Source organism: Myotis lucifugus, unplaced genomic scaffold, assembly GCF_000147115.1.
Source record: "Myotis lucifugus unplaced genomic scaffold, Myoluc2.0 scaffold_690, whole genome shotgun sequence".
In the NCBI taxonomy this organism is placed as follows: Eukaryota; Metazoa; Chordata; class Mammalia; order Chiroptera; family Vespertilionidae; genus Myotis; species Myotis lucifugus.
In genome coordinates this window covers 114886-139570 of record NW_005871738.1, presented here as the reverse complement: position 1 = coordinate 139570, position 24685 = coordinate 114886, and the positions used below count along the sequence as shown (strand labels likewise).

At 54.2% G+C, this 24685-nt stretch overlaps 2 protein-coding genes across 8 annotated transcripts; one reads left to right on the top strand and one right to left on the bottom strand.

Annotated features, from left to right (window-relative positions):
* Positions 1 to 989: 989 nt before the first annotated feature.
* Positions 990 to 7618, top strand: PLSCR3 (phospholipid scramblase 3). The gene is made up of 8 exons (XM_014447623.1): positions 990 to 1060; positions 1893 to 2300; positions 2514 to 2688; positions 3304 to 3346; positions 3443 to 3663; positions 3913 to 4074; positions 6552 to 6713; positions 6894 to 7618. The coding sequence occupies exons 1-8, from the start codon at positions 990 to 992 to the stop codon at positions 6948 to 6950; spliced, it is 1299 nt and encodes a 432-aa protein (XP_014303109.1). The 3' UTR covers positions 6951 to 7618.
* On the bottom strand, positions 7577 to 19177 carry TNK1 (tyrosine kinase non receptor 1). Of its 7 annotated transcripts, none has more exons than XM_014447631.2 (13): positions 19046 to 19163; positions 17565 to 17729; positions 17333 to 17427; positions 17031 to 17222; positions 16745 to 16900; positions 16345 to 16628; positions 15820 to 16093; positions 10088 to 10182; positions 9628 to 9792; positions 9319 to 9401; positions 8651 to 8949; positions 8473 to 8568; positions 7577 to 8382 (listed from the first exon to the last, which is right to left on the bottom strand). In XM_014447631.2, the coding sequence occupies exons 2-13, from the start codon at positions 17725 to 17727 to the stop codon at positions 8269 to 8271; spliced, it is 2016 nt and encodes a 671-aa protein (XP_014303117.1). In that variant the 5' UTR covers positions 17728 to 17729; positions 19046 to 19163; the 3' UTR covers positions 7577 to 8268. The 7 variants fall into 7 exon arrangements, with proteins under 7 accessions (XP_014303117.1, XP_014303119.1, XP_014303120.1 ...); XM_014447633.2 differs by having other exon boundaries at positions 9319 to 9398; XM_014447634.2 differs by having other exon boundaries at positions 17333 to 17403.
* Positions 19178 to 24685: the final 5508 nt, after the last annotated feature.

Genomic DNA, 24685 nt, shown 5'->3' with positions numbered 1-24685 from the left:
AACGATTCTAATTTAGTTGATATGAAGTGGGGCCCAGGCAGAGGTATTTTAAAGCACCCCAACTGATTCTAACTTGGGGCCAGAGTTGAGGACCATTATTTCAGTATGTGAGGCTCATGTCTGTCTCTGTCCAAACCCTCCAACACTTCCCATGTCACTCAGAGTATAACCCAATCGTCTACAGGCCATATGTGATCCCGCCTCTTACCTCCCTCTCACCATTCTATTCCTCCCTCATTCACTCTATCCCAGCTACACTAGCCTTCTTTTTGTTCATTGAACAATTAAGGCACATTCTGCCTCGAGACCCTTGCCCTGTGGCCTATGCGTGAAGCACTCTTCACTTAGAAGTCTGCATGGCCCAATCCTTGACCTCCTTTAGGAGTTTGCTCAACGGTCACCCTCGTGGTGATGCCTTCCTAGTCTGCCCTCTTTAAAATTGCAACCCCATGCCCAGCTGGTGTTGCTCAGTGGTTGAGTGTTGATTCATGAAGCAGGAGGTCACCTGTTCTATTCCAGGTCAGGGTACATGCCTGGGTTGCGGGTTCAATCCCTAGTGGGGGTGGGGAGGGTGCAGGAGGCAGCCTAACAATGATTCTCTCTCATCATTGATGTTTCTATCTCTCCCTCTCATTTCCTCTCTGAAATCAATAAGAAAATGTTTTTAAAAATTTTAATTGCAACCCCTGCCCACCACTCTCTATTCTCCTTATTCTGTTCTATTTTTCTTCATTGCACTTGTCACTTCTGATGTATTTATTTACATTATCTGTCTCTTCTTCACTAGAATGTGAACCCCAGGGGATCAGGAATATTAGTTAATTGTTTTTAACTGGTAAATATTCCTATCACCTTAAATGCTATCTGACATACAGTAGGTGCTCACTAAATCTTTGTTGAATACCTGAATTTCTGTATGTCTATGTATTCTGGTGGAGGGCAGTCAAGCCCTTGTCTGAGGCAGATGATGCCTAAAGCTGTGGGAGCAGATGAACAGCCCAGAAGAACATGGACATACCGGCAAAGGAGCCCCCAAAATCAGCTCCCCATGTTCATACTGGTGAGTTTCTTCTTCATCTGCCTGGTCAACAGAGGCACCTGGACTCTTCACCCCCACATCTCATCCTCCAGACAAGTTCTGTATTGTCCACTCTGCACTCCCACAGCCATCCTCTCCCCCAGACCACTGCCAACAGCCCAGCCTGGGTGCCCCATTGTTTCCCACATTACAGTCTTTTTAAAAATATATATATTTTATTGATTTTTTACAGAGAGGAAGGGAGAGGGATAGAGTTAGAAACATCGATGAGAGAGAAACATCGATCAGCTGCCTCCTGCACGCCCCCACTGGGGATGTGCCCGCAACCAAGGTACATGCCCTTGACCGCAATGAACCTGGGACCCTTTGGTTCACAGGCCGACGCTCTATCCACTGAGCCAAACCGGTTAGGGCCCCACATTACAGTCTTAATGGTTTTTCTAAAACAAAATTTTGACGGTAACTTTTTCTTAATTAAATTTGGTCAAAATCTTTCAGTAGGTTCGCTGCTGCCCTTGGGGCCAAGTCCCAGCTCCCACGGGCCTTCTGTGCACTCGGGCGGGCCTGCCTCTGCTCAGGACCCAAAAGAAGGGACTTTATGGGGGAAGCCTTTCCTGCTGACTGCACTGCCTCATCCGGCCTCCCTGAACTTAACCTCCTGCACACTCACTGGTGACACTGGTTGGCAGCCTGTCACCCGCGTGGCTGGGCCCGACTTTAGAAAGTGCTGTCATCGAAAGGCATCCGTGTGGGTCACTGCGGCGTCAGGAATGAGAGACAGCGAGGTGAGCTGCAGGGAGGCAGGAAGGGGGCCGGGAGCTAGTCCTAGAGGCCACGGAGTGATAGTGTGAAGGGTGTCCCGCTGCGTCAGGTCAGCGAGGCCCGAACCGCCCTGGGAGGAGGAGCCCGGGGTCCCGAGCGGTGCCAGCTGTCCTCGCCTCCACGGAGGGCGCCGAGCTCTCCGTGCGCACACCCGGCGGGGTTGCCGGGTAGGACGCTGTCGGCTGCCCTCCCGGAGCGGACTTCCTCTCGGGCCCGCTGCAGGGAAACGGAAGAGGCAGGACGCCCACCACGCGGAGGAGCCCGCGGTCCCGGGTCCGCCGCCGGCAGGGGAGCCGGCGTCCTTCCTGCGCAGGCGCGGCTCCCGGGCCGGGAGGGCGGGGCCCAGGCGCCGAGGGGCGGGGCCAGACCCCGGGCCCGCCTCCACGAGCTCTCGGGAGGCTCCGAGCGCTGGGCACCCCGACTGTTTTAGGGGCTTCAGGTGAGCGGGGGACGCAGAGGGGTCAGGAAACCTCCCTCGAGGTCGGGCCGTCGGTCTGATCGCGGGTCCACCCGTCCTGCCGTCTGCCAACAGCCGCCTCCGCGGAGAATGGGGGAACAAAGGGAGGGGGCGGTTCTGCGAACCCCGGAGGGAATCCAGGGTCCCAGGTGCTCTGCCCTGTCCGCTGACACTTTCGGTTTCTCCCCGAGTCAGAGGCGCCGCCCGAGAGACCCTGGGCGGGCGCCGGGCGCAGCCGCCTCTCCGCGTTTGCCTGTGCGTCTTTGTGTCTGTCTGTGTCTGTCAGGCTGTCCCCGAGCTTGGCTCCACTTCTGGAACTAAGCTTCCGGCAGAGCGACAACCCGCGGACCTCATCCCTTTCCCATGGCAGGTAGGTGGGCCCGGTGCGAGGGTCTCCGTTATCCCCCGCCACCCCACCTGGGAGCCGGGTGTCGGACGCACCCTCCGGGAATGTGCGCGGACTGGCTGGGTGGGCCCCTCCCTTCCTCTCCGGAGCCGCCGCCCTGCTCCCCAACCCCATCTTTTTCAGTCTCTTCTCACCACGTTTCCCCCGCAGCCTCGAGGTCCCCCAAGGGCTAAGGGGCAAGAGGAGGAGGTCGCAAGTCTCTCTAATGGACCCCTGCCCCCCCCCACAGGATACCTGCCCCCCACAGGCTACGCCCCTTCGCCCCCTCCTCCTTACCCGGTGGCCCCTGGGTACCCGGAGCAGGTGCAGCATCCCGGGGCCCGGGACCGGCGCCCGGTGCACGCTCACGTGTCTTGTTCCGGCGCCCGGGTTTCGCTCTCTTTCCCTTCGTCCGGCCCCGGTGCTCTGGGCCCTGCGGCCGGGCCTGCTGCTCTCCTCTTGCCGCTGCCCGGGGCGCCTTCCTGCCCTCGTCGAATTCTGGGTCCGGGGAGTGGGAGATGGGAAGGGAGCCGCGCCAGGGCGGGGCCCCGGCGCTCGGGGCTGCGCGCTGAGGGGGGCGCGGCCCCGCTCTCTTTCCAGATTGACCAGATCCTGGTTCACCAGAGGGCTGGGCGCGTGGAATGTGAGTGGAAGGACGAGTAGGTCGGCCTGGTGACGGGCAGAGAGTGGGCTCCTGGGCCGGCGCGGGTGCCTGAGCCCCCGTGTCACCCCTTGGCAGCGCGCCTAGGCTGGGAGACAAGTAACCGGTATGAACTGCGCTCGGGGGCTGGGCAGCCCCTGGGTCAGGCGGCTGAGGAGAGCAACTGCTGTGCCCGTCTGTGCTGCGGCGCCCGCCGGCCCCTTCGCGTCCGTCTGGTGGACCCCGGGGACCGAGAAGTGCTGCGCCTGCTCCGCCCCCTCCACTGTGGCTGCAGCTGCTGCCCGTGCGGCCTCCAGGAGGTGGGCGGGGAGGGATGGTCCGGGAGAGGTGAGCGGGGAGGGATGGGTCCGGGAGAGGAGGTCATGCCATGCGGAGGATCAACGATGGAGCATCACCAGCATGAGGCCTGGGAGTGGACGGGTGGGACTGGAGGTCTGGGAAAGGGGATGGGAGGTCTTTGAGGGGAGACCAGTGATAGAGCTGGAGGGGTGAGAGCCAGTGCCAGGGTCCCCTGGCTCCGCCATAACCCTGTCTACCTCCCTCTCCAGATGGAAGTGCAGTCGCCACCAGGCACCACCATTGGCCACGTGCTGCAGACCTGGCATCCCTTCCTCCCCAAGTTCTCCATCCAAGACGCCGATCGCCACACCATCCTCCGAGTGGTGGGGCCCTGCTGGACCTGCGGCTGTGGCTCAGACACCAATTTTGAGGTACCGAGAATAAGGGGCGGTGCCTGGGACCTTCATAAACCAAGATGGCAGCTCCCACGAGGCAGGATGGCCAACGCTAAAGACAGGACACTGAGCTCATGGATCCAAACTCACTGTGACTCCTGCCACATTCCCAGTGTTCCTCCCTGTAGAAATAGGATGGCTCCCTGGTCTTATAAATGCATGACAAAGTGGGTTTCATCTTGAGGGCCACTGCTCATGGTTACCGACAGCCATATTGAGAAGGGGAACCATCCAAGGCCAGGCTGGATTTAGAATGGAGAAGGACCCATGTGACAGTTGTGCATGAGTTTGTGAGCTCAGACCCTGGAGCAAGCAGTGATTTAACTTATGAACCCCCTGTGGCTTGCCTTGCCGATCTCGAAGTCCAGTGGCCTCTCCAGCCTGGAATTCAGGTGAGACCCTTCTCACCATGCATTCCTTTCACCACCTGGAGCCTGGAGAAGCCAAGTGGTGGCAGTTTCAGCGTGAGGCTGGGGAAGCACCTTTGCTTGTAGAAGACAAAGGCACTTTACAGACCCTTGAAATTTTTTTTTAAGTTTTATAATTGATTTTTAGAGAGAGGGAGGGAGAGTGAAAAAGAAACATTGATGTAAGAGCAAAACATCAATCCACTGCCTCCTGCACATTCTTACCAGGGACTGAGCCCACAACCTGGGCATGTGCCCCAACCAGCAACTTTTTAGTGCAGGGGACAATGCCCAACCAACTGAGCCACACTGGCCAGGGCCAGATCCTTGAATTCTGTAAGGGATAATTACCTGTGCAGATAAGGAAGAAACAGTAGGTTATAATCCAGTAGACTTTCCAAGCCATCTGATGAGGTGTCCTCCCTAAGGTTACTTTTAAAAATTGAGTCACCTTAGCAGCTGAGGGAAGATTCTGTGATAGGAACTGGTTGGGAACGACATAACTTGCTCACTTCTGGGTGGGAATGTGTAGACTGTGGGGTTCTCATAGGGCCAGTCTCCCTCTTACCTAATTATGAATGGTCCATATTTGGGGATGTACTCTTGGGACCACACGATTGGCTGGGAGAGAACCTGCCCAGCGTGGGACTGATCATCAGGAAGTGCCCCAGAAGGGTAGGCCAGTGAGGGAAGGGGATGGGAAGGACATAGGAAATCATGGTAGTTCTAGTCACTGGAGAATGAGCACAGGAAAAGGACCAGGGAGTCGCTGTGAGTTACCATCTACATCAGCAGGACCTATTGCCGCTGGGCTCAGAGGGTCCAGTGGAAAGCATGGTCCTGGGAGGCTACCCTCTAGCTGAGGCTGCAGTGCTGGACAGGGCCCTCCCTACTTTGCAAAGGAAAGGCACCCCTTGGGGCAGACACAGTCTTCTAGGCGCCTGGTTGGCTGACAGGGTGCAGCCAGAATTTTAACAGCCTCCCTTGCCTCTTGGTCAAGCTTCTTGGTGTAGGGCAGCGGTCGGCAAACTCATTAGTCAACAGAGCCACATATCAACAGTACAACGATTGAAATTTATTTTGAGAGTCAAATTTTTTAAACTTAAACTATATAGGTAGGTACATTGTTATTAACTTAATTAGGGAACTTAATTAGGGTACTCCTAAGCTGGCCTTGGCTAAAAAACGTCCTCAATCTGATTGAGGTACGTTCGCTGAGGTCGACCCCTTCCAACTCTCCCATCCACACTCGTCTTGTATGCTTGTTTCGTCTATCTCCTTTCCGAAAACCGACTTCTGCGCATGGGCCACGAAGTTTCAATCGCACTGTACGTGCGCGCCCGCACGTGGTATTTTGTGGAAGAGCCACACTCAAGGGGCCAAAGAGCCGCATGTGGCTCGAAAGCCGTGGTTTGCCGACCACTGGTGTAGGGCACAGACTGCGCTAAATGTGGGTGGCAGGGACTTTGGTAATAAAAACAAACCTAACAACCAGCCATACATACGCTAAGGAGACTGGACTCTATTATGCTTCCGCTTCTCTCACCACTGATGTTCAATTGACACGTATGGTCCTTCGAGAGAAACAGAGCTAAGTCTGAATCCTGATTTTTTTTAAAAATATATTTTATTGATTTTTTTACAGAGAGAAAGGGAGAGGGATAGAGAGCTAGAAACATCGATGAGAGAGAAACATCGATCAGCTGCCTCCTGCACACCCCCTACTGGGGATGTGCCCGCAACCAAGGTACATGCCCTTGACCGGAATCGAACCTGGGACCCTTCAGTCCGCAGGCTGACGCTCTATCCACTGAGCCAAACCGGTTAGGGCTGAATCCTGATTTTTGCTGTATATTCCCAGTGTGACTTATGGTGACTTGTTTTCCCCAGAAGTCACATGGAAACCCAAGGCTGTGAGGAGGATTCAGTAAGCGTAGAGCCGCACAGTTCATCCAGGTGCCTGTGGGAGTAGGACTGGAGACAGGCGAGAGCAGTTGCATCCACCGCAGTTGGGTCTTTTCTTCTTGCCTCTCGCCCTCCCGACAGGTGAAGACTCCGGATGAGTCCCGCAGTGTGGGCCGCATCAGCAAGCAGTGGGGGGGGCTGCTCCAAGAAGCCCTCACGGACGCAGACGACTTTGGCTTGCAGTTCCCGCTGGATCTGGACGTGAGAGTGAAGGCCGTGCTGCTGGGAGCCACGTTCCTCATTGTGAGTCCGCTGTCCCGCCTTTGCTCCCACTGGAGGCTTGCACTTCCTGGCCTCCTGCTAGGAATGCGTTAGGAACAGACTTTATGGGGGGGGGGGGGGGTTGCAGTTCTAGACCTGGGTTGTGACAGCTGAGCCAGGCCGGCCCAGCCGCATCTCCTGTTGACAGTACCCTCCCCTCAGGACTACATGTTCTTCGAGAAGCGAGGAGGCACCGGGCCCTCTGCCATCACCAGTTAGACGGCATCTCAGGGTGAGGACCGTCATCTCGGCCAGAACTCAAGATGGTCACCTGGCCTGGCCCGGCCCCTCCTCAGAGGCAGCCCCTTTCCTCCATGTTCACTGCAGAGGACAGACAGGGATGCCTAAGAGGCTGGGGCCATGGTGCCCCATCCCTACCCTACTCCCCTGGCCTCCTTCACCTGTGGCCCCCACAGAAGGGTATGTATGAGAGCCCTTCCCCTGCTACCTCTCACCGCTGTCTCCGGCCATCCCTCAGCACACAGGCGTATCGGCTTTCAGACTTGCCCGACTCACTTCCTCTCACCCCCTTCCAGGGCCTCTGCTCTGGATGGGGCCTTGGGAATCCAGGGCCCTGGGGTTTTACCGCAGAGCTGGGGTGGGGAAGGGTAAACAGCACCAAAGATGGCTGATATGCCACCCACCTCTGCCTCAGCTTGGCCAATTAGTTCAGCCTCAGAACGTGGCACTCAGAGGGGATCCCCACTTCCCCAGCAACGGCTAGGGCCTCGGCCCCAGTGCCAACCTCCTCCCCCCCTTGGCCCTCCCCACAGCTGGTGCTTGCTGCAGCTCCGTGTGCCTTAACCAACCACCCCTTCCTTCCCTGTTCCTCAAAGGAGGCTGCATCTTTGTATGTTATATTCATATAAACTTTGTAACGTTTTGGACATTGGAAGATCTGTGTCATGGGAGAGGGCAGAAGAAAGAGTTGGTATGGGGAGAAACAAAGGGAAATATGGCAGCTGGGCCGGGTGGGGCTGGCCCGTCTCGTCTCGTCTCATCTCGTCATCCATGCTGCCAGGATCAAGTGTCCTTGCATCCTAGACAGCAACTTTCATCACCCATGATGGCCCCGGCCCCGGCAGTTTGGGCCACGTGCCCCAAGTCAGTACGGCTGCTCCCATCATCCGAGATGGCTGTGCCCCCAGGGCTCAGTGTGGAGCTGAAGGCAGCTCAGGATGGCTGTTCCCAGGGTTCAGTATGGCCACTTGGGCATTCTCTGTAGCAAGTACAAGCTTCCTATGGGGATGGTGGGTAGCAGCTCTGTTCCTCCAAGTCCTCCTCCTGGTTGGCAATGTGGTGGGCAGGGCAGACTAGATCCTCCCGTGACCCAGCCAAGGGAGCTTGAGCCTTCAGAGGCCAAGAGGCAGGGTAGGAGGAGACACGCGTCAGTGCCCGACCCTGGACCCCTGGACCTGCCTACGGCAGGCTCTCTTCAGGTGAGAACACACACCCTTTCCGGACCTTGTTCTGCTCTGCTCGCCCCACATGGTCAGCTCCTTGGTGCATCCGGTGTCCGTGTCTAAAGGAGCAGAGCTTAGGGCCGAGCCAGGACATAGCGACTGGCCGCTGAGAGGTCCCAGTGGTAATGCTCCAAGATGTGCCGGCAGTCGGCTCTGGACCGGCTGGTCAGGTGGAAGAGCTGGTCTACCTGTGGAAGCAGGAGGGAGGGCAGCTGAGTGCCAGAGGGCAGGGGCAGGGGCAGGAGAGGTGGGAGCCCAAGAGAAGGGTCTGCCTTTACCTTAAGGTTCTGGATGGCAGAAACCACATCTCCTCCAGTGGCCCTCAGTGCCGCCTGGCACTCCTGGTGGGTGACTCCATGTACGCTCAGCTCCACCTTCGGGGACAAAGCCTCACTCAGGTTCTTACCCCGGCCTGCAGCCCCTGCTGGACACCAGGCCACTTCGGGGACACCTCACCTCCATCACCCTCTTCTGCAAATCGGGGTCGGGCAAGAGACCTCCAGAGAGAACAGCGGCTTTGCTGGCTCCAGGTGCTCCCAAGGGGTGACTGTGCAGGGGTTCTCTTTTGGGCCAGGAAGGCCGCTCCCTGGGGGGCTGGTTGGACTGAGAAGAGCCGGAGGCAAAGGGAGGGCGGGGTGGCAGGCCTGGGGGTCCCTGGGGGACATCTCTGGCTTTTCGAAGTTCGGGGGGGCTCAGACCACCCCCTGTGGGGCAGGGGCCCAGGGACAGAACAGATTCCAGACTCTTGGAAATGCCTGCACAGCGAGAAAAAACATCTTGAGAGGAAGCCTGGGTGCAGGGCCCTGCCTTCGTCCCACTCTGTCAGCTCGTGCTGTCCTCAGGTGGTCCTTGTGTTAGGTGGGACAATAAGACAGCTGCCAGGCCTGGGCAGCCACGTCCCCAAAGAACGGACAGCGCAGGCGCTGCAGGTGGAGATGCTGTGCAGTGCACAAGGCAGATTTAAAGGGCAGCTGGGATGTCAACAGGCAGAAGGAAGTGGTGGAAGGAAGAAGTCATATGTGGGGAAGTCATATGTCAAAGGCATGGATCCAGAGCAGGGGGCAGAACTGAGGGCTGTTCTTGATCCGAGAGACCCTGGGACCCTGCCCTTCCCCCACACTCACCCTTTCTCCTCTGCAGGGGCATGTTCCTTCTCTGACCCTGAGCTGGAGGTGGCTCCCGAAGCTTTGCCTTGGCTCTGGCCCTGCTGGGGAGTGATCCAGTTCGTTTTCTACCCCAGCCCCACCCAACATCAAAGTCTCCCCCCAAAGAATCTCTGGGGCTCCCCATCTGAGACCCAGAGTGAAGCTTCTGGAAGGCACGTCCAGCTCCCAGCTTGACCCCGGCCCCTCCCCAAGCTTCCCTTGCAGAGCAGTTGCTGAACTTGGTCGGTTCCCCAGCCCAGCTCTGTCCCCACTCTTTCAGGTCCTCACCCGTCCGCGCTTCCCCGTCTCTGCTCTCCCCAGGCAGGGGAGTCTCTGTGGACTGGACAGGTGGCTGGCGAGCCCTTCAGGTCTGTCAGCGTCACTGCCGAGGCTGGGAAGCTGCCCACTTTTAATGTGCGACCATTCTGGCCCTTCCAGGTTGTGGAGCTGGGGCTGCGGAAAGAGGGTGAAAACACAGGGGGAGTGGAGGCTGGGCCCCCACATGCGTTCGGCTCACGAGCTGTGTGCCGTGGAGCTGCATCTGCCTGGAGGAAGGAAAGCCTTTTTCTCCCCAGCACAAAAGGGCTCTGTGGGCATGCTCCAGCCAGGAGGCCAGGACTGGAGCTCTCAGGGAATGAAGCAGAGGGTTAGGGTTGGAGGAGCTGCGGGGAAAGTAGAAAAGCAACCAGGGTCAGGCATGTTGGGAGGGAGTCCTCCTGGGGATTCGTAGGAAATAGGAGGCACTCACCTGCCCTCGATGATAGTGATGGGATCACCACACTCCATCCTCAGGGCACCTGGCTCTGAGACATCCCTCACACAGCGCCCCTCAGGAGGCCAGGCCTGTAGAAACAGGGAAAGGGTGGCTGTGCTGTGGCCTGAGTGAGAAGGTACCATGGAGCAGGGCAGAAAGAGACTCCTCTTAGTTTATGCACCCACCAATCCAACCCATTCCAGGTATGTCCTCTGTTCTGGGCCCAGGATGGGACTGTCCCTCCCTGTCCCCCAATTGTAGTCCAGTGGAGGAGGCAGACCTGGATTCCATGCCAAGCTGGACACAGCCCAGGGGTCAGGGAGCAACAGGAGGGGGTCAATCTCTAGCTAGGGAGATCACGGGGGCGGCGTCCTGCATACTGCTTTTACTCCACACCCGGGCCCATCACATCCACCTCCAAGCACCTCTGGAAAGTTTATGTTTCTTTCCAGCTCCAGTGTCTCAACCCTCATCCAGACCTCTTCACATCACTTCTGCTTCACAGCTATTGTCTCCTACCTGGGCCTCCCATCTTCAGTGTCATCCCTCTAACCCTTTCCTGCACCAAGCCAGAGTGATACAATATGTGAAGTCTTGTTCCTTCCCTGCTCAAAATTCTTTCATGGCTTCCAAGTACCCTTAGAGTAAAGACTAAATTCCTTTAACACGTCCAGTCAAGATGGCAGCATAGGTAAATGTGACACACATCCTTCCACAACCACATAAAAAATACAACTAAACTACATAACAACCATCATTCAGAACTGCCTGAAATCTAACTGAATGGAAGTCTTACAACTAAGGATATAAAGAAGAAGCCACATCGAGAATGGTAGGAGGAGTGGATATGAAGAATAAGCAGGTCTAATATCCTGGTATGGCAGATAAAATTTGGGAGGGATATCTTGGCTGCAGAGGTCCTCCCCTGAGTAGTGAGGGGTCCCAGCCCCACTCCTGGTCCCCCACTCCAGGGTTGTAGTACTGGGAAGAGAAGTCTCCATAGCTGTGGCTGTGAAAACCAGTGGGGGTTGTGGCCGAGTGAGGTGGGGGACTTATGGAGTCACAGGCAGTTCCTCTTAAAGGTACCAAGCACAGACTTACTTGGATTCACTCCCTCTGAGTTCCAGCACTGGGGCAGGAGCTCAAAAGGCACCAGGGACATATGGGGAGGAACGGAAGTGTCTGGGATCATGGCAAGAGCTGGAGGGGCAGCTTTCTCTCAGACAGAAGTGCAGGCAGAGGCCATATTCCTTTTCTGAGCTCTTCCCCCACAGAGCTGGCAGGAGAGCACCATATCCAAGTTTCCATCAACCTGGCTATCACTGTTTTCCAAGTCCTAGTGATTCTCCGAGACCTTGCCCCACCAACTTTCAGGCCCACCCAAGTTGTTTCCAATGGCTTTTCCATATGAATGACCTGTCTTGGCTCATGCTTCAGACATTCCCAAAATCTCTCAAACAAGCAGCATCTGGCTTTGGCATGCCCCATACCTCTTTCTAAGTGGCCCCAGGCCCCATACTAGTGGCAGCTGTCCTTGGCTTGCAGCTTGGCCTCTCCTGGACACCTCCAAGCTGAGCACAAGTAGCGGTCATGTGCAGATTGCTTTGTAGCTCATGCCAGGTGACCTGGGCAGAACACAGGTGGCTGTTGATCTTTGCCTGCACCTGCAGGAGGCTCCAGAGCCAGCGCACCCAGTGAACAGCTTCAGACCCACAAGCAACACACGTAAGGAGCGAACTCAGCAGGCACCAGAGCCTTGCTGAAGTAAGTCCTACTTTGTGGGATGGGCCCCTGCACAGCTGACCCTCCATGGTAGTCGCAGGCAGCCCTTGCAGCCGATTGGCCTGGGTAAATCCCTCCAACAGCAATCAGGGCTCAACTACAACAGGAGGGTGTACACAGCCCACAGGAAGGGGTGGGCACACCTGGAGTGCTGAGGTCGGGTGAATGGGGAGCCTGTGCCTCTGACCCTATGGAACACATACTACATTAGGCCTTCTACCAAGCCTGGGAGACAAAGCAGCTCTACCTAATACATAGAAACAAACACAGGGAGGCTGCCAAAATGAGGAGACAAAGAAACACGTCCCAAAGGAAAGAACAGAATAAAACTCCAGAAAAAGAACCAACCAAAATGGAGATAAGCAATCTACTAGAAGCAGAGTTCAAAGCAGTGGTGATAAGGATGCTCAACGAACTTAGGGGAAGAGCAGATGAACTTAGAACTTCAACAGCATTAAAAAAAGGACATGAGGCCCTAGCCGGTTTGGCTCAGTGGATAGAGTGTCAGCCTGCAGACTGAAGAGTCCCAGGTTCGATTCTGGTCAAGAGCACAGGCCCGGGTTGCGGGCTTGATCCCATTGTGGGGCATGCAGGAGGCAGCTGATCAATGATTCTCTCTCATCATTGATGTTTCTATCTCTCTCTCCTTCGCCCTTCCTCTCTAAAATCAATAAAAACATATTTTAAAAAAAGAAAAAAAAGAACATGAGGCCCAGCCAGTGTGGCTCAGTTAACTGATCCTTGTCCCATGCACCAGGAGGTTGCTAATTCGATTCCCGGATTGCGGGGGGCCCTGCAGGAGTCAGCCAATCAATGTTTCTCTCTCATTTATATTTCTCTCTCTCTCCCTCTCCCTTCCTCTCTCTGAAATCAATAAAAACATTTTTTTTTAAAAAAAAAGGACATGGAAACTATAGAAAGAACCAGTCAGAAATGAAGGATACCCTAATTGAAATGAAGAAGAATTTACAGGAAGTCAATAGTAAAGTAGATGAAGCTGAGAATCAAAACAGCGATTTGGAATATAAGGAAGCAAAAAACTCCCAATCCGAACAACAAAAAGAAAGAAAATCCAAAAAATTGAGGCTAGGGTAAGGAACCTCTGGAACAACTTCAAGTGTACAAACGTTTGCATCCTGGGGGTGCCAGAAATTGAAAACCTATTTAAAAAAATAATGATGGAGCCCTGGCCAGGTGGCTCAGGTGGTTAGAGCATCGTCCCACACACCAAAAGGTTGCAGGTCTCACTCCTAGTCAGGGCACAAAGATCCCCAGTTGGGGTACATACGGGAGGCAACTGATCAATGTTTCTCTCACACATCAATTTTTCTCTCTCCCTTCCTCTCCCTTCATCTCTCTCTAAAAAAAAAAAGAAAGAAAAAAAATCAATGGAAAATATCCTCAGGTGAGGATTAAATATAATAATAATTGTTCTGGCTGGTGTGTGTCAGTTAGTTGGGCATTGTCCTATGCAGGGAGAGGTTGCTGATTGGATTCCTGGTCAAGGCATATGCCTGGGTTGGGGGCTCAATCCCCAATAGGGGGCATGCAGGAGGCAGCTGTTGGATATTCCGCTCTTGCATCAATGTTTCTCACTTCTCCCTTCCTCTCTCTCTAAACATCACTAAACTATTCTTTAAAAGGAACTTAATATGCCGAAACCGGTTTGGCTCAGTGGATAGAGCGTCGGCTTGCAGACTGAAAGGTCCCAGGTTCGATTCCGGTCAAGGGCATGTACCTGGGTTGCGGGCACATCCCTCGTAGGAGATGTGCAGGAGGCAGCTGATCGATGTTTCTCTCTCATCGATGTTTCTGACTCTCTGTCTCTCTCCCTTCCTCTCTGTAAAAAATCAATAAAATATATTAAAAAAATAAAAAAGAAACTTAATAAATAAATAAATTTAAAAAATAAAATAATGATGAAAACCTTCCCTAACGTGGTGAAGGAAATAGAATACAAGTTCAGGGAAGTGCAGAGAGTCCCCAATAAGAGGCCCAAACCAAGATACATCATAATTAAAATGCAAAAGGTTGTCCTGGCCGGTGTTCTCAGTGGTTAGAGCATCAGCCTGCACACCAAAGGGTCTTGGGTTTGATTCCCAGTCAAGGACACATATCTGGGTTTCCTATTTGATCCCCTGCCCCAGTTGGGGCATGTACGGGAGGCAATCAATCGATGTGTCTCTCTCACATCAATGTTTCTCTCTCATCCCCTCTACCTCCCTCCATCCCTTCCACTCTCTTTAAAAATCAATGGAAAAAATATTCTAGGGTGAGGATTAACAAAAATAATAATAAAATGCAAAAAGTTAAAGACAAAGAGAAAAATATTAAAAGCAGCAAAATAAAAGCAGTTAGGCCTGGCCAGCGTGGCTCAGTGGTTGAGCATTGACCTATGAACCAGGAGGTCATGGTTCGATTCCTGGTCAGGGCACATGCCTGGGTTGCAGGTTTGATGCCCAGTGGGGAGTGTGCAGGAGGCAGCCAATCAATGATTCTCTCTCATCATTGATGTTTCTATCTCTCTCTCCCTCTCCCTTCCTCTCTGAAATCAATAAAAAAATATTTTTAATAAAGAGAGAGAGAGAAAAGCAATTAGTTACCTACAAGGGAGCTCCCATAAGACTGTCAGCTGATTTCTTAACAGAAACTTTACAGGCCAGAAGGGATTAGAAAGAAATATTCAAAGTGATGAAAAACAAGGATCTATAACCAAGATTATCCAACAGAGCTACGTTTAGAATAGAAGGACAGATAAAGATCTTCTCAGACAAGGAAAAACTAAAGGAGTTTATCACCAACAAGCCGGTATTAGATGAAATGTTAAAGGGAGAAGAAGGAGAAGGTGAGGAGTAGGGAAGAAAAAAAAGATTAAAAATACGAACAGTAAAATGGCATTAAATACATATCTATCAACAATTGAATCTAAAAACAAAATAAAGAGACAAGCACAACAGAAACAGCCCTGGCTGGTGTGGCTCAGTTGGTTGGCATCAGTCTGTGCATGGAAAGGTCGCTGATTCGATTCCTGGTCAGGGCATATGCAAGAGTTTGGAGTTCAGGCTCAATTCCCAGTAGGGGGCATGCAGGAGGCAGCCAACTGATGTTCCGTTCTCACATAAATCCCTCATTGATAGCAACAGAATAGTCATGGGGGTGTAAAGCAGGGAATATAGTCAATACTATTCTAATGATTATGTGTAGAATCAGATGGGTACAAGATTTATCGGGATGATCACTTAGTAAGTTATATATTGTCTAATCACTGGGTTGTATACCTGAAACGAATATAATATTGTATGTCAACTGTAATTGAAAAATAAAAAATGATTTCAAAAATGTTTTCAAAAGAATACCGGCAATAGTATAGTCATTTAGGGAATAGCTCTGAAGTCAGAGAGACTGGTTCAGATCCCAACTCCTCCGTGTACATGTACCTTTAGGCAAGTCACCTAAACTGGCAGTGCCTGAACTGCCCAGTCTGTAAAATGATCTTGTTGGGTTTCTGTGAGGATTAAATGAGTGAACATGCATAAGGACACATGTAAGGCACTCAGTACAGCATCTTACACAGATCAAGTGCTCCACAGGTCAGCTCTGGTTGTTTACCATGCCTTACAGATCCTCCCATGGGGCAGCGCCTGAGCACGCCACGGCCTTCCCCTTCCACACTGAAACTTTCCTCGCAAACGCCCACTGCAACCTACGGCTCTCGCTCTGTGCTCCCCCTTCTCTTGGCCTTCAGCCCTCCGCCCTTCAGCCTTCGTCTATGTAGCCCCAAGCTGCTCCCCAGGACTCTTAGCGCCCTGCAGGTAGGGACTGCTCTGTTCAGAGCAAACAGGGGTCCCAGCCCCCAGCCCAGGAGTCAGTATGGTTAGTCTTGAGCACGGAACCCTGGGAGAAAGAACGGAGGGAAGAGAGATCGGGGATGCAAGGGTTCCCACCTCTTGGATCAGCCCCTCCAGGGAGGAGAAGCTGGGCCGATCAGCAGGGTGGAGGGCCCAGCAGCGCAAGGCCAGGGTGTAGAGGGCCCTGGAGCAGAGAGGAGGCCGAGGCAGGCGGGCTTGGTCCTTCTCCAGCCGCTGCAGGATGAGGTAGGGCGGGACCCAGGCCCAGGGCTCCTTGCCCCGGGAGAACATCTCCCACAGCGTCACCCCGAACATCCACACGTCCGAGGCCGAAGAGAAGGCCCCCTGGCGTAGGCTCTCTGGAGCACACCTGCGGAAGTGGAGCTGAAGGGGGCTGGATATGTGCCCTGGAGCTCCCACCTGCCACTGAGCCTGCCCCACCCCCCATCCCCGTGCTCCCACTGTCCTCGGAAGTCCTCCTCCCCAAGCCCTTCCAGACCCACGGACTCCTCTGGGTCCAGCCTCCCTCAGAGGACCAGTTCCCTCCGCTGCTGCCCTCCAGACCCGCACCCTCCCGACTGGCCTCCGAGATAAACTCCTGCCGGCGCACCCCTCACTCACCAGGCATAGGGGATGGGGCGGGGCCCGCCCATCACGTACCGGCCCCGGGCGCCGCCCAGCGGCCGCACCAGCCCGAAGTCGGCCACCTTGATCGTGCAGGGCGAAGTCAGCAGCAAGTTGCGTGTAGCGAGGTCCCGGTGCACCAGCCCGCGGGCCCCCAGGTACGCCATGGCCCCTGCCAACTGCCGCAGGAAGAGGCAGAGCAGAGCCACGGGCAGCGGGGGCGCAGGGGCCGGCGCGGTCAGGCGCGCGTGCAGGGAGCCCAGCGGCGCCAGCTCCATCACCTGCGGAGCAGGGCGCCTCGTGAGCGGAGGTCCGGCCCCACGGGGCTCTGGCCACCCACCCTCCGGTCTCACTTCAGCCCGGGGCTGTCCCGGGAGCCATCGTCGGGTCTGCTCACCATCTGCAGAGGCTGGCCCAGCACGAGCCCGTGCAGACGTAGCAAATGTGGGTGCTCCAGGTTCATCATGACCGACACCTCTCGAAGGAAGTCCCTCAGCTCTGTGCCCGCGGAGCCTTCGGCAGCCACCCGGAGGGACTTGACAGCCACTGGGACCTGGGGGTGTGGGAGAAGCACCATCAGGCACCGCAGGGAGAGCTGCACCAGGGCCAGAGCGGAGAGGGCAGCAGAGCGAGGGGCAGCTGGCCCAGGCACCCGGAAGGAAGCAGGCCCCCTGAGTACTCACGCTCTGACCGCTAGGCAGTGTCCACAGCCCGCGGTGCACCACGCCAAAGCAGCCGGAGCCCAGCAGCTCCCCTCTGCACACAGCACCATCTGGGATCAGACACTTGAGTCCTCCCTCTGGCTCAGGGAGGGATGGAGGGTTGTCTGAAGGTGGGGTGGTCTCCTTCTGCTCAGGGGCAAGCCCCCCAAGGATCTGAAACAGGGGTGGGAAATCAGGGGTGTGGCAGCCTGCAGACCCCTGCCACTCAGCACAGCCCATTCCCCAGCCCCTTAAACCTCTCATCCCCGCCCCAAAACACACACCTTGTAGACCCAGTTCTTAGGTTTGTGCCCCAAACGGTGCCTCTTCAGAGCTTCAGCCAGTCTGCGCTGGGCTGGGGGAGACCAGAATGAAAGGGCTGGGTGGTATGGAGGGGGGCATGATGCAAGGAATTTAAAGGTAAGAAGAGGGCTGGTGTGGGAGGGGCATGGGGGTTGTAGCAACTAACAGGTTGGGGAGAGAGAGACGAGGGCCTCGGGGCTAGGGGTCCCTCACCAGGCCGGCCCATGCCAATGCTGTCCAGGTCCTCAGGTCTCACAAAGTCGAAGTGCTCTGGCCGGGTAACATTCAGCTCCTCGAGTATGGATCGGTAAAACTGGGCCAGCTGGGTGTCCCGGAGGAGCCTCAGCAGCCACGGGGCGCCCGCCTCCGGGAGCATGTCTGGAGAAGGAACTCAGGATGGTACCCTCTCCTCCAGACCCAGAGCCCGGGGTAGGCACCTGAGACACCCAGACACCAGGGCTGTGGTCCCCAGCTCCACCCTCCACCATCAGAAACCCTCAGGTATAGAAGGAGGGACACATCAGAGACAGATGTCCTCCACTCACACACACACCCCAGGAGGAATGCTCCCCATGCCTGAGACCGAGGCCTCTACCCCGTCACTGAGAAACCTGCCTCCTCCACACCTGAGACCTCACCACTGCAGACTCCAGCTGTTTCCCTGCTCACTCCCGAGATATGGCCCAGTGCCCTGTACCCCTAGGACACCCAGACACACTGCCTTTTCAGACCAGAGACACACCACTGCACACACCCTCATATACACCCGAGACTCCTCATACACACACGAGACATTTTGACCTGCCACAGACATACCAGAGATGCCCAGATATGCTAACCACACCATACCTCAGAACCTCAAACATGTAGGCACACACACACACACACAAGTGTGCACATACACACAAAGGTACACTGACCCCCCCCCACACACACACACACTGACACATTCTAGCATGCTGCCATAAAACGCCAGGCTTACTGCCACATACCCTCTCACATACATGTAGTTGAGACAGGGCAGTTCCCTGCCCTCCTCACATCGCCCCACAGCACCCAGGTCCACATAAACACACACAACATGCAAGGCATCAAGGTCCAGTGTCCACAGACACCTGGTTCTGCAGGCAGCCTGCCCCTCAGCCCGGAGCGTTCAGGTCACTGCCTCCTGCACGGGCGGCAGCAGCACCTGCAATCGATCAGGCCTGGATCTAAGCTCGGATACTTCCCAGGCCACCTCCCCGGCAGCGGCGAGCCCTGCGTGCGCACCTGAGTCACTCTTACTCTCCAGCCTTAGGAAACCAGGCTCCGGGCACTCTGGGCGCGGGCCGCCAGCACAAACCAACTCCCCGCACACACCTGCGCAAACAAACTCTTCCTTTCAACACACACACAGTGAAGCCGGGAGGAAGCGCGGGACCCCGCGCTGGGACCTCGGGGGTGGGCTGGGGACGAGGCGCGAACAAGGGCCCAGGGCGGGAAGGAGAAGGCCAGATCTCTCCATTCTCTCTCCCTCCGGGTTACCTGGCGGCCGGGACCGCTGGCCGGGTGAGAAGAGGAAAGCGCGAGAGAGGGGACAGGAGGGAAAAAGGACCGAGCAGGGGAGGGGGAGGCGGGCAGGCTCAGCGCCCGCGGCCGCACCCCAGGCGGTGGCTGCCCCGCCAGCCCCAGCCCCGGGCGCCCAGGACCCTCACCTGGCAAAGGCGGAAGCGGCGGCTGCGCGGCCTCGGGAGCTGCCAGGACTAAATCCGAGAAGGGTGGGACCCGGGCCGCGCGGGGCGGGACCTGGCAGCGGGCCGGGCGGGCCAGCGCCCCGATTGCAGTCCCGCGCGGGGCCAGGTGAGGCCTCGTGGGCGGTGGGCCCCTCCCCGCGAGGTCAGACCCAGAGCAACCTCCCTTCCCACGCCTGTGCTCGCCTCCCCGCCTCTCCCCACCTTCCCAGCCTCCTTCCAGCCTTCCCCCAAGAACTCTTCACCCTCCCCAGACTTTCTCCTTTGTCCTGTCCCTCACACCCTTTCTCGCCAATTCCTTCGCCCCTCTCACCCAGGGCCCGCCCCTCAGGTGGATAAGCACCTGACTGAGCGCACCTGCCCCGGCGCTGGGGCGATAAGGCTGAACCGGAAGTCGCCCCGGCCCTGGTAGGCAGAGACAGACCTTCCTGGCTCTCTCCTGGGGAAGCTGGCGGCGCGGGGTGTTTGGGGATGAAGTCAGGGCAGAGAGGTGGTGCGGAAAGTCAGTCCCCAGTCTAAACAGAGTCCAAGACTGAAGACATCGTCCTTTTCCCAGCTCTGAAGTGTGAGGACCTTTTGGGGTGCTCCCTGGGGTGGAGCATGCGGGAAGTCGTGTATTGGGGTGGGGACAGAGCTTCTGAGTCGCTCCTCAGCCCCACCCCAGCTTGGTACCGGGTCTTGGTGATCAAAGCAGCATTCCCTACATCAGGGCACCCCCCCCTCCCCGCCCCGCCCCGGCACCTCCTCGCCCCATTCTGGCATAACCTCCGTCTCCCCGTGTGGCCTCTGCTGATCCTGGGGCCCTGTACACTGCTACTTGGCCTGTGGCTGTGGGGACACAGTCTGGGACGTGATGAATGCTCTCTTCCTTTCCCTCAGGGCTTCTAGGGAAGCCACCAGTCTTAGGACATCTTTTCTGTCTCCTGTCCCAAGGCAGGATTGGTGAGCACAGCAGCTACTGCCCTCAGAGCCCCTCAGAAGGAAAAGCCCTTGATAAACACCTGGAATCTTCCAGCATCGACGGGAAAATCTTAATAGTTCGCCGTTCTATCTGTATGGGTTTCTTGCCAGTTCTCTTCACCCTACCTAGGCCGGCTCATCGCACTGTCATTGCTCCCTCCACATCAGTTGTTCCTGATACACTTGTAGGCTCCACAGTTCAGGGACTGAGTCTGTCTTGTTCATCGTGTGTTCTTAGTACTTGGGCCAATGTAGGTATATAATAGGTGCAGCGCATATTTTGAAGAAGTCTGCTTCGTCTAATTGTCATTCCTTTGTAGGTGATGTCTTTTCTCCCTGATTTTAGGACATTATTGGTGCTTTGTAGTTCTATTACAAAGTATCTAGTTATGGATTCTTTTCTATTTGTTCTTCTCAATATGTTGTATTTCCTGTACCTATGAATTTGCATCTTTCATCAGTTTTGGAAAATTCTCAGCCAGTATCTCTCCAACTATTCTTTTTTTCCATTCTTTGTATTCTCTCATTTGAGGACTGAGTAGAAGTATGCTAGACCTTTTCATTCTGTCCTCCGTGTCTTTTAACTTCTTTTCCATGTCTTTCATTCTTTTTGTCTCCATGATGCAATCCATGTAATCTCTTCAGCTCTTTCTTCTAGTTCACCAATTCTTTCTTTGGTTATGGCTAATGTGCTGTTTAATTCATACACTGAGGGTGCGTGTCTTTTTTATTTTTTTGGTCATTGTTATGTCATATGAACATTACTTCCTATGATGACAGTACTTTATTGAGGTATAACTTACATTCAGTAACATGTACAAATTTAACTTTATAAAATCAAAGCACTTCAAGAAATGTACACATCCCTTAATGCAGATAAAGACCTGGAACAATCCTACAATCCCAGAAAGTTACCTTGTGCCCATTTGCAATCAATCCCATTCCCCAGAGGCAACTACTGTTCTGATTTCTAAAACCCATAGATCACTTTTGCCTGCTCTTGACCTTCTTATCAATGGAGTTACACAGTGTTTATTATTTGCATTTAGCTTCTTTCATTCGACACATTTTTGAGATTCATCTTAGTGTTACATACTCTTTTGGTGGAAACACAATGGCTCCGTAAGTTCCTTCAAGGAAGAGCATGTGAAACCTGATTTTTCTCTGAATGTCTGGTGTCCTCACAGGTCTGAGTGTACAAGAGATTCTTTGGGAGTTGAATGAACACATGAGTGTAGAGCACATGGGGAATGTAGAACATATGGGCAGATGCATCCAGAAAGGTTGGCAGTAGCAGAATAGGCATCAATGTATCCTTCCAGCAAGCTTTCGTTGTGCCAGATTCTGGGCACTCAGGTGAACAGTAGACAGAATACCTGCCTTGGTGGGATTCATTCTACAGAGCCTTGCAGAACATGGTCAGGAGCTTGGGCCTTACCCAGTGACTCTGGGAACTGTGCCGCGTCAGCATGGCCAAGGGTAAACCTGAGGAGGGGCGGTGAAGGATTGAAGAAAAGACAGACAAGAGAATACAGCTGGGGCTCGGTGGATCTCCTATGCCTGGATGAGGACACAAAACACCCAGCCTGCAAGCCTTTATTTTATAGTCTGATTAAAATAAGAGTAGATTAACTTTTATACAAATGTTCTTGTTTTGGCAACCCTTTCTGCACCTCCCACAGCCCATTAGCTACTTAGGAAGGAATTAGGGAGGGCTACAAGGTCAGGCTTAATTATGCTAGGAGAGCTCTGCCCTCCAGGCTGGGACTTCTTTGTGGCCCTGCCACCCGTCAGCCCAAGGCCTGACCCTAGAGCCGCTCCCTACAGAGAATCACTGAAGGGTTTTATTTATTTATTTATTTAATATATTTTATTGATTTTTTACAGAGAGGAAGGGAGAGGTATAGAGAGTTAGAAACATCGATGAGAGAGAGAAACATCAATCAGCTGCCTCCTGCACATCTCCTACTGGGGATGTGCCCACAACCCAGGTACATGCCCTTGACTGGAATCGAACCTGGGACCTTTCAGTCCACAGGCCGACGCTCTATCCACTGAGCCAAACCAGTTTCGGCTCTGAAGGGTTTTAAATAGGGAATGACAGAACCAGCTTGCTATAGAAAGAGACTGGGAAAAGGTGAGAGAGAAGAAGCAGGAAGCTCAGGAAAGCGACCCTTACCGTTGGTTCAGGGGAGAGAGATTGGCCCTGGCTAGGCCCTGCCTACGTGATGGAGAAGAGGCTGATGATGGGGCACTATCAATTGGCCTAGGTCCTCCAAGTTCCAGCAGGAAGTCAGAAGTAGAGGCTCAGCCCCACCTTTGTCTTTGGCTTGGAAAAAAACAAACAGGTAATCAATCTCCCTATTGATTTCTTTGGGAGTTAAGAGCTTCTCATCCCCACCTTTGCCAGTAAAGGAGGGTGGGGTGTTGGGAAGCACAGTCTGACCCTCCTCACCACCCTCAGGGAGCATCTCCTTCATGCTAAGATGAATACTTAAACCCGGAGGCCCAAATCAGGCACCACCCCAACCTCTGCCATGCCCTATGGGCTCTGCATTCGAGAAGAATGAGCACATTCACACCACTGGGGCCAAGTCTTTCCTCACTGGGCAGAGATCCAGGAGGATCAGCAGAGAGGGCATGTACGCGGCCTTCCCCGCTCCTGCCTTGGGTTTAGCTCGGAGGTGGAACCCATCCCTCCGTAGAAACCTCTCTGCTCCTTTCGGGAACCACACTAGTGCCCCCGTGGCATCTTTTCCGCTCTGACCCCTGAGATCTCTGGGCTCTTTCCCTTCCACCTCACCCAGTCTACTTCTCAGCAAGGGAAAGCACCGTAGTGTTCTGCATCTCGCTCTCTTCTGAGCCTTCGCATGGCTGTTCCCTCTGCTTGGAGGAGTGTTCCCACCCTTATCCCAGCTTGACGCTGCTAAGTGCAAGAAATCGATCCCTAACTGGTCAGGTCTTTTTCCCTGCACCCTAAGATCCCTGTGTTTGCACTCCTTGCTCTGGTAGAATTTGCCAGTAACTTGTCTGTCTCCCCTGCTAGACTCGAAGCTCCAGGTAGAAAAGGACTTCATCTTGCCTGGGGATTGCTGTGTTCCCCATGCCTAATCTATTGCCTGGCTCAGATGATAAGTACTCAGTAACCTTTGTTGAACAAATGGGTGAGATAGTCGTCTTGGTTAGGGTGAAGCTAAGGTTTTTGACATTAAGAGATCCTTTGCTGGGAGTGATGGGGATGGGAGTTTCCAAACATAACCCATAATTACTTTCCTGGTGAAACCATCCCTGCTTCCCTCCCCATTTGGTATTCCCTCCCCATCTTCCAAGATCCTTAGGTAAGACCCTCCTGTTCCATCACCCCATCTCCATCTCCCAGGACCTTGAGGCCCCATCCTTTCCCAATTTGCATTTGTCTCACTAGTTTTCAGAGTTACCAGCCCACCACCTTGTATGGATCTGCTGGTTTGCTTTCCCAGTAGTTTACTTATACATACCATATTCTTTCAGGCTTACAGTGCAGCTGAGGGCATTTATTTTTTTATTTAATATATTTTTATTGATTTCAGACAGGAAGGGAGAGAGAGAGATATTGAAACATCAATGATGAGAGAGAATCATTGATTGGCTGCCTCCTGCACGCCCCCTACTGGGGATCGAGCCTGCAACCCAGGCATGTGCCCTTGACCGGAATTGAACCTGGGACCCTCCAGTCCGAAGGCCAACGCTCTATCCATTGAGCCAAAGTGGCTAGGACGAGCTGAGGGCATTTAAAGCACAGGAGGTTGGGCCTCACCTCTGGAGCCTGACTGCCTGAGTTTGAATCCCAGCTTTACCACTTACCATCCTGTGAATCTGAGCAAGTTACTTCATATTTCTGTGTCTCTGTTTTGTCATCTTCAAGATAAACCTATTAGGAGTATCTTACCTTTTGAGGTTATTGGAGAATTAACTGTGCCTACGTGTGTGGTAGCCAGCCTCCAAAATGGCTGCCAATGACCCTCCCCTCCTGGTATTCACAAGGTTGTATAATGCCTTCCCGCAACGAATGGTGTTAATCTGTGTGATCAGTGGGCTGTTCTGAAAAGGATGGTGTGTGACTTCTGAGGTCATAAAAGACAGTGTGGCTCTTGCCTTTCTCTCTTGGATCACTCACTCTGGGGAAGCCAGCCCCACATCATAAGGACACGCAGGCCCTCTGTGGAGAAGGGTCTACATATCGAGGGCCTTCAGCGCCAAGCTCTAAGCTCCTTTTTCTGCCCCACTGTTCTAGTTATCTATTGTTGAGTAATAATACCTAGCTGCCAAAAAAAAAAAAAGAAAATCATTATTCTCCTGGATTTTGAGCATCTGGGATTCCTGCAGAACACTCGGGATGGTTTATATCTCTGCTCCACTCTGTCTTGGGTCTCAGTTGGAAAAAACTGAAAGTCTGGGGGTGACTTGACAGCTGGGGGCTGTATTATCACTACTATGTCTGGCGGTAGATGCTGGATTTTGGCTGACCTCTCCCACGTGGACTCTTCATGTAGGCCAGGAATCCTCATAGCATCGTGACTCTGTTCCAGAGCGAGAGTCCCAAGAGGCAGAGGGCAGAAGGTGCCAATTTCTTAAGGCTTGAGACCAGAAAGCGACCCAGCATCA